Genomic DNA, 8,599 nt, shown 5'->3' with positions numbered 1-8,599 from the left:
ATAAAGATTTTGATGCTTGAGGTCAATATCCGCCCACTTATTTCTATATTAAAAATTGCATAAATCCTCTTATACCTACGCAAATGATAGCATTTGGTACCAATTATCTCATGCCGTAAGGCATGCCATTAAGAAAGATAGGTCATGTGGTAGCAATCAGGGCATCCTCTGTAGCTTTCTTAAAGAGGGGCTAAAATTTTTGTTCTTCGACAGCAGAGATAGGAAGAGAGGGGGGAAAGAGGTGCAAGTAATTATAGAACAGGATGTACGTACGTTTAGCTCTAAAACCTCATTTTTGAGACGTAGGCTTCTGCCCTTTGACACGTGCCACGCACGTGCCCAACACTATATGCTATTCCCTTTCTCTGAGCTGACGTCACACTCTGTTGCCTCCCTTTAACCTTTCCATCTACCACCCTCTAACCTGAGAGACAGAGAGAGAGGAAGCAAAGTATGGAGCTCAGCTCTCAGCCTCATAGCCAGCGTCCTTCGCCTTACACAACAACAAATAAACACCCCCACCAACAGTAGAGAGAGATACAGAAACTCAGAGTAAAAGGAAGAGAGAGATCTCTCCTTCAGTGGGTCGACTCAGGTTTCCTTAGCCTTTGTGAAGCAAGCCAGCCAGCCCTTGCCACAAGAAATTAAAGAGCTAGCAAGCCACCAGAGAGAAGGAGAGAAACACCAATCCAAAAGAAAGAGGAAGAGCCATGCCACTACTAGCTACTACCTTCCAAGAGAAAGCAAGCAAGAATACCAACATATGGGCAGCACTGCAGTCCTATTTCTCCTGTTTTCCAGTATCAGATTTTTGAAAATAGAGCCGATAGCACTGCAGATCTGAGACTTCTTACCTCTATTATTTTAGTATAGTAGTGAAAAACCGAAAAAAAGAAAGCAAAATTTGGAAGTAGAAGAAGAAGAAGAGAAGCAATAAATAAGATCCGGAAGATGCAGTCAGGATATGGAAGCGTATCGGAGATCCAGCAATTCATGATGGAGAATTGCGGCAGCTCCATCTTCTCCATCTCCTCCGCCACCCCTCCGAACCCCTCGGTGCCGACCGGCCCGGCCGACATCCATGCCGCCACCTCCCAGCCTCTCAGGTACCGCCCCCTCCACCACCCCCACCACCACCACCAACAGCAGCCCCAGACCCCGCCGCCGCTCCCTCCACACTTCTCCCACTTCCATTCCATCCCAATCACTCAGCAGCTCTTCCAGCAGAGCCACCAGTTCCAGCTGTTCCATCCCCAGCCCCAAGAGCAAAGAAGGCTCATCCCCCAGCACCAGCTAGGCTTGGATCAGGAGTCCGGCCCCGAGAACTCCACCGGAGGCGGCGGTGGCGGGCCGAGTTTTCTTGCCACCACGATGAATTTCAAGCTGGCGGTGAATGAGAGCAGCGGCGGTGGCAGCCGGGAGGGACTGAACGACGAGGACAGCATCCTCCAGGGCGACGATGGGTCCGAGAGCCGGCTCCACCACCACTGGCAGAGAGAGGAGGAATCAGCCATCAAGGAGCCCTCATGGTAATTACTCGCCCAATTTTCTCTCATCTAGTCTCCATCTCAGAAGATCTCAAGTTGGTTTTCGGACTTTTTCCAAATCTAGTTCTTCAAATTCTTGGTTTCAGATAATTTCCTCATTCTCTAACTGAGCCAAAGAGCTGCCCTAGCCAGTATTAATGCATGACTGTGAGGCTTAAATAGAATTAAACAGTTGAATCAGGAAACACGATGATGATTCCTAAGGAAAGTTAGGTCGGAGAAGACCTTACAAAAGAAAGGCTAAAAGAAGGGAAGAAGCTCTTTTCTCGATCTTCTTTTTTGTGTCTTTCTCCATAACAAAATGTGGGATTTTTTGAATTGTAAAATTTAGCAACTTAGAAGATGTCCACGACTTTTGAATTATATATCCTTGCTGGTGCTTTTTCCTCCTCCTCTTCTTCTTTATCTTTCTTTTCTTTGGCTTGTTATCATTGCAGGAGGCCCTTGGATATAGATTACGTTAATAGGAACAACAAGAGGTACAAGGAGAAGGAGCCCGAGACACCAACAAACAAGTACTGCAAGAAGAGCAAAGAGGGAGCCGAGCCGGACCCCGGTGGCCACATAATCGGTGGCAACAACTACAAGCTCTTCAGCGAGCTCGAGGCCATCTACAAGCCCGGCGGTAGCATTATAGGTGCTGGTGGTGGTGGTCCCAACCGAGCCGGCTCTGGCTCTGCTCTCACCGGCGACGAGACCGCCCTCATGCCGGCCGCCACCAACCCTCCGGGACTGGCAGCTGATCACCTCGTCGGTGGCTCGGAGACGTCGGCCGGAGAGGAGGTACCCGTGAAGAAATTCTCCAAGGGAAGTGGGAGGAGGAAGAGGAAGCGGCGGCAGCAGAAGCAGCTGAGCTCGATCACCGCCTTCTTCGAGAACCTGGTGAAGCAGCTGATGGACCACCAAGAGAGCCTCCACCGGAAATTCCTGGAAGTGATGGAGAGGAGGGACCAGGAGAGGACGGTCCGGGAGGAGGCCTGGCGGCGCCAGGAGGCCGCCAAGTCCAGCCGCGAGGCCGCCGCCCGGGCCCAGGAGCGTGCCCTCGCCTCCTCCCGTGAGGCCGCCATCATCTCCTTCCTCGAGAAGATCACCGGCGAGACCCTCCGCCTCCCGGAGAAGCCCCAATTCCAAGCCCAATTCCCTGAAGAACCTGCCGAAACCACCGAGAACCTCCCCATCGAGCCCTCGAACGCCGCGAACAATGGCGATAGCAACACCGACAAGGTCCTCTTCAACATCAGCCGGTGGCCCAAGGCGGAGGTTCACGCTCTGATCAGGGTGCGAAGCGGGCTCGAGTCGAGGTTCCAGGAGCCCGGACTGAAGGGTCCACTCTGGGAGGAGGTGAGCTCGACGATGGCCGCCATGGGCTACCACCGGAGCGCGAAGCGGTGCAAGGAGAAGTGGGAGAACATCAACAAATACTTCAGGAAGACAAAGGAAAGTGGCAAGAAGCGGCCGCAGCACTCCAAGACCTGCCCTTACTTCCACCAATTGGACCAGCTCTACTCCAAGTCCCTCAACAAGTCCCAACCCGCTTCCTCCTCCTCCCCCAATGCCAATGTGGCCAGTGCCACCACTTCCGGCACGGCCACCGATCAAGGGAAGGATCACTCCGAGCTCCTCGACGCCATCATCGTGTCCACCGATCAGCAAGGCTTCAAGTTCCCTGAAATGAGCTCGCTGCAGTTTGACTTCAATGGCACAGACAAGGACAATAACGAGCTCCATCGCAAAGTAGGGAACAACGGCGAAGAAGAAGAGGACGACGATGACGACGACGAAGAGGGAGGACGTAGAGAGAAGGCAGAGGAAAGAGAAGAAGGAGAAGGGGAGAGCCAAGTTCAACCCCACCAAGAGGAGCACCACCAACATGACTCCAACCTCTTCTTCCAAAGTCTCCAATCCTAGAGCTAGTTAATTACCTCCAATAGGTAATCCTCTTCCATGTTGACTGATAGACCACTCTCCCTTTCTTCTCAAATCTTGCAATGTTTTCATATTGTTTTCGAACTAGAAACCAGTTTAGGACATATCATCAGCAGCACTAGTAAATGAATAAGATCATCAGTGTACATTAATATCCCACTAGGGGGTAAATCTGTTCTTCAAATTGTGATCATCACCTCTCTCTCATCCATTTCCATTTTCCTTATAGCTTACAAGACTGAATAATGCTCTCCTTAGCTCTGAGCAAGAACCAGTAAGAACTAAAAGCAAAAGCACAGAGGCTTGCACCATGTCATCCAAGTCTTTCATTTATGTTTATTTATTCAGTTTTCAAAGTTTCCACGCTATAAGATTGTCACGGTTACCGATATGGTAATCTCTGGATATTCTCCGGCCTTGCATGGCTTAGACGGAGACGAGTGTTTTTGAATTAAGTTAATGGTTGTTGGAGTTTGAATGATCGGAGAGAGATGGAGAGCCGTGATGGGGAGCGTGCGTGGGTTTGCGGTGTCGGGAGGGCGTGACGTCAGTGATTGAAACCCGCACGGCGCTGCTCATGCACGAGGTCCGCAGAGGAGGACTCCCTCGGGCCCCACCGGCTTTGAAGCCCATTTAAAAAGCCTCAGAGACGATGAGAGAGAAAGCTCTCTCTCTCTCTTTCCTCTCTATCACTCCCGCTCCAGCTCGCTTCTCCTGTTTGTTCTCTCTCTCTAACCCCACCTCCTCGTCTAATTTTGTACGGTGTGGGCTCCTAAACCACAGGTCCACTGCTTGGCATATAAATGTTCTCTCGTCTCCACCCATTCCCCCCTATGAGCGGCCTCGGTACCCGGTTTGGCACCCGGCCAAGCTCCTTTTTGTTTTGGTCTAACACAACAGCATGCAGGCTGGCTGGTTGTTTTCTCTCATTTTTCCCCACTTGGCAATTCCTGAGGGTCTACTGCAGTCTTGCTGTAGAGAGCGTGTTACAGCATACTGTGCTTCGGCAACACATGGATGATGTCTCTCTAAACAGTGGTAATAATATGTTTGTTAGTACAACGTACACTTTCTTCTTTTGATGCAATGGATCCTTAATGCATGGCTGCATCATAGGCTAGTTATGTAGTACATACTATTGGGCATGGTTAGGGTTAATCGATGTCTAACTCCGATGATCCAATGGTTGGTCATAACTCATGTTAAACTATAATAGTGATCCAATGGCCAACACCAATCCACACAGGCACATGTTTTACTCATCGATCGAAATGAGTAGCTCTTTATTGAAAAAAAAAAACAAAAATCTAAATGAGTAGTTCTGCATATAACAAGATCGAATGGTTCATTGATATAATCTAGTTGGTTAAAGATGACCGAGTTCTTTGCAGCTTGAATTAATACGAGCATGAGTAGACATCGTTCGGTCAGAAAGACATGCAAGTACAGTTCTACTCAGCTAAATAGGCCTAATCGGGCATGGTCTACCATCTAGGTAAGAGGAATTTCTACACTTTATCTACATGGAAGATTTTGATGGGTCCAGAAAGAGTGCAAGAAAATTCTTCTAATCAACATTTTGAGTAGATTAAATGCATATGTCATTGTCGCACAATCATTGAAAATTTGCTAGGTATTTCTATAGTCGGATTTCTTGTAAGAATTTCCTACGTGCAGATAGGGTTGTAAGGATTCAAACTAGAAATAATCATATACCTCCAAAATCTAGCATGAATTTCAAATCACCTAGAATATTCGGCGTGGAAAAAAAAAAAAAAAGGGATTCCATTTTGACCCAATCCTATGGTGGCATTTGAATTCTCTTGATAGGCTGCCATCATAATGCTGCCAATTATTAATCTAATACTAGTTGCATGTTGAAAACATGTCAATGTAGACAAATGTTGAAACAGGACTAGTCCATCACTGATTAGAGTGGCAAATTTTTCTCTCTCTCATTTTTCTTGGTTTTGGTACCGGCACTTGCCACTCTTGTTCCTTCCCCCAAGCACAAGGATAAGGAAATGAAATCAAAGGATGCAAGAAAATGGTGATTAAAGAATTTTTCCGCATGCAAATAAAAAACAATAGAAGGCACAGGGGAGTTAAAGACACAATTAAAGGATAATCATGCTATGAATATTTTCCATGTACTTTCCTAGACGCCAATTTTTCAGTAAGTGTACCCTATTTTGGTACAGGTTAATTCTCTTTATTTTATGACATGGACATGATTCCTGGTTTGATGAGCATCATGACCTGAGGACAATTATAGGATACTGCGCCATACTGTACAAGCATAAGGTAGCTCGGCATTATTTATAGCTAATGCAGCACTCTCCGATTACTTCCTCTGGACTGACACCGTATAACATATCAAACAGTTGAGCAATGAAAAGCAGTCGTTGAGGGAGATTTTCGAGTTACTAAATGATTTTTTGATTGTTTCAGAATCTTAGAATTTGGTGCAAGTTCGTATCATTTCTCATGGAGACCTGTTGGTTCGATCGGTTGTCTCATTTTATGAAATCATTTTCATAAAACCCAGATCTTATAAAAAGACAGGTTTTAGATTTGGTGATCAGAAAAAACTAATTTTGTTCAGAAAAAAGAGAGTCGAAATTGGATTCTAAAAAGCACATGAAAGGACCAATGATCCAAAAATGAATATAAGTCCATTCGCATGGTCATAATTAACTCCTGTAGCTTCCTGGGGGAGAGATTATTCCTAAAGCCTGAAGGCACAAGAAGAAAGTCTCCACGACTGAAGGAGAGGGTTGAGACTTGTTGCCAGTCGGTTGAGAATAGTGATGAATGTCATGCTGAGGGTCAAGTGAGAGAGGTCCATGCGGTCTCCTCTTAGCAAGGAGAAAATATTTTTGCATGATGGGCTTGGATATATAGTATTGCAAGATGTTTTTCAGGACTTGGTCTTACGAGAAACATCTTCCAGTTTTATCTAAAAGCTAGGAAGAGAAACCCAATACATACAAATCGGAAGAGACGGATATTATTATAATAAATAAAGGATATGTACTCATTTTTAATCAATATAAAATAAGAAGAGAGAAAAGGGATTTGAGTCTTATTTTTATAATTTTTTTTTTTTTTTATAAAATTTAAGTTGAGCAAGTTGAAGAAAAATCTCCCTTCCGCTCGGAGTCAACAAAAGTTAAGTTTAACCTCTCCTAAAAGATTCATCATCCCGATACTAGATTCTATGACAAAATTAATACAGTACGGCAAGATGCTCCCATATGATATGATATTTCGGATAGCATCCCTGCCATATGATACTTCCGGTACAATGCGATGCATATTGATATCATGAAATTTGATCTCATTCAAATATAAGTATTTGTTAAAGCAGGTTTTATATATTACTTTTTATTTTGTTAAAATTAATCAAACAAACAGCTCCTAGCTAAATGCATAAAAGAAGACGAGAAGCAGCATTCACTGGTCATTTTCTAAAACAACAAAGAAACCTTTCGAAATTTGCTTTTACGACTGCGATCGATCGCAAGTGGGCCCTATACTCATATACATGCGAGACCATTCAACGAATACACAATAAATAGTTCAAGAATGTGGGACAGGTATATGACATTACCAGTGATAAGGAAGCTATAGCAAACCCCATCAATCCACAACCATGTGTCTTTGGACATCGTGGTGGATGAAACAGACACGGCTCCCTCCCCTTCAATCCATATATTTCAAAGATACGGAATTCCATCGACGAGATCGCGTGATGTGCATGCCTTCCCTGGTTACTATCATGACTTGATTTGTTCCACCATTCCTATCTAAATTCCCGGATGGAGCAGGTGCATGCAAAGGAGGAAACACTAGAAACAGTCCCCCTTATAAGCGCTGGTGTGATGGTTGTCCTTATTAGGCTTCTCTCTCTCTCTCTCTCTCTCTCTCTCTCTCTATATATATATATATATATATATATATATATAAACATGCAAATTTTCAAAGGTTTTGACGTTAGGAACCGTCATTCTGGTAGCCGGTGCTGTCAGCCCACAAACTTAGGGAAGTAAGAGGCCTAGTTCTTTGGTCAGCCAATACATTGGCTTGGTTTTGGCAATTTTAGGACGGCATGGAGGCGGAGCGTCTGAGGATGGTGACGACTTCTTGACCACGAGAAGCGGGCATGAGTGCGGCCTGCGTAATACCATATATAGTTTGAAACCGTTGTTATCTTGTGCTCAAAATTTTCATGGGTTGACAAATTGTTACATAAATTGGACTGTGATGGAATTTTGTGCTGCGTCTTGATTCTTTTTTTTTTAAAAAAAAAAGCTTGTGTCACATAAATGATATTTCGAGGTTCTCTGTATTTGAATTTTAGATAGTCCATTCAATTATTAAAACCTATGTAGTTATATTGCAGTTGGATGTTTCTTTTTTTTTTTTAATGCGAAAATCAAAACATTGTAATGAAGGGTATTACTTATCATTGTGGGAGAAGCATCTCCGGAACCACACAAAAAAGCATGACTATATCAGGCATATATAAATGATGGTTTTATGCGTCAAATTATTGCAAAGTAGGTAGTATTTTCTTGTTTAGCTACTCTAATTAAGGATGGTAAAGATGGCTATAAGCTATCAATAGCTTGGCTGTTTTCTTGTAAAATATTAGAAAGTTGTATATAATGAGGTCTACTACATCCCAAAGATATATAAAAATAAAATAAAATCTTTCTCCCCATTTTCCACATGATATCAGAGTTCCCAGGTTCCGATCCATGAATATCCGGTCCCATGCTCAATCCCTCCTTCTCTCCAACCTATTCAAAACACTAAGCCCAGTTCCCCTCCTCCCACCACTTGCCTTCTCGATCTCCCACCGCCGTCTGCTAACCACACCTGCCACCCGTGCTGCACCCGCCATCTGCGCGACCATCACCGTCCGCCATGCCACACCTGTCGTCTACACGACCACCACCGTCCGCTGTCCGCACCCGCCATCCCTGCCGCACACGATCTCCCCTCCCCTCCTCTTCCCTAGCTCCAGCATCTCCCAAACCCTGTGAGACCGGCCCCCCACACCCTCCGTGGCCCTGCCCCGCCCCATCTCCACCTCTTCCTCGGCTTCGATGCCTCCCTGA

At 45.2% G+C, this 8,599-nt stretch overlaps 1 protein-coding gene across 1 annotated transcript; it reads left to right on the top strand.

The window, feature by feature from the left end:
• Window positions 1-446: 446 nt before the first annotated feature.
• LOC105054973 (uncharacterized) lies at window positions 447-3,644 on the top strand. Its single transcript, XM_010936642.4, has 2 exons — window positions 447-1,529; window positions 1,985-3,644. The coding sequence occupies exons 1-2, from the start codon at window positions 952-954 to the stop codon at window positions 3,453-3,455; spliced, it is 2,049 nt and encodes a 682-aa protein (XP_010934944.4). The 5' UTR covers window positions 447-951; the 3' UTR covers window positions 3,456-3,644.
• The last annotated feature ends 4,955 nt before the right edge of the window (window positions 3,645-8,599 follow it).

The sequence above is a fragment of the Elaeis guineensis genome, chromosome 12, assembly GCF_000442705.2.
Source record: "Elaeis guineensis isolate ETL-2024a chromosome 12, EG11, whole genome shotgun sequence".
In the NCBI taxonomy this organism is placed as follows: domain Eukaryota; kingdom Viridiplantae; phylum Streptophyta; class Magnoliopsida; order Arecales; family Arecaceae; genus Elaeis; species Elaeis guineensis.
Note: the sequence above shows the minus strand (reverse complement) of the source record. Positions and strands in the feature narration are given on the sequence as shown.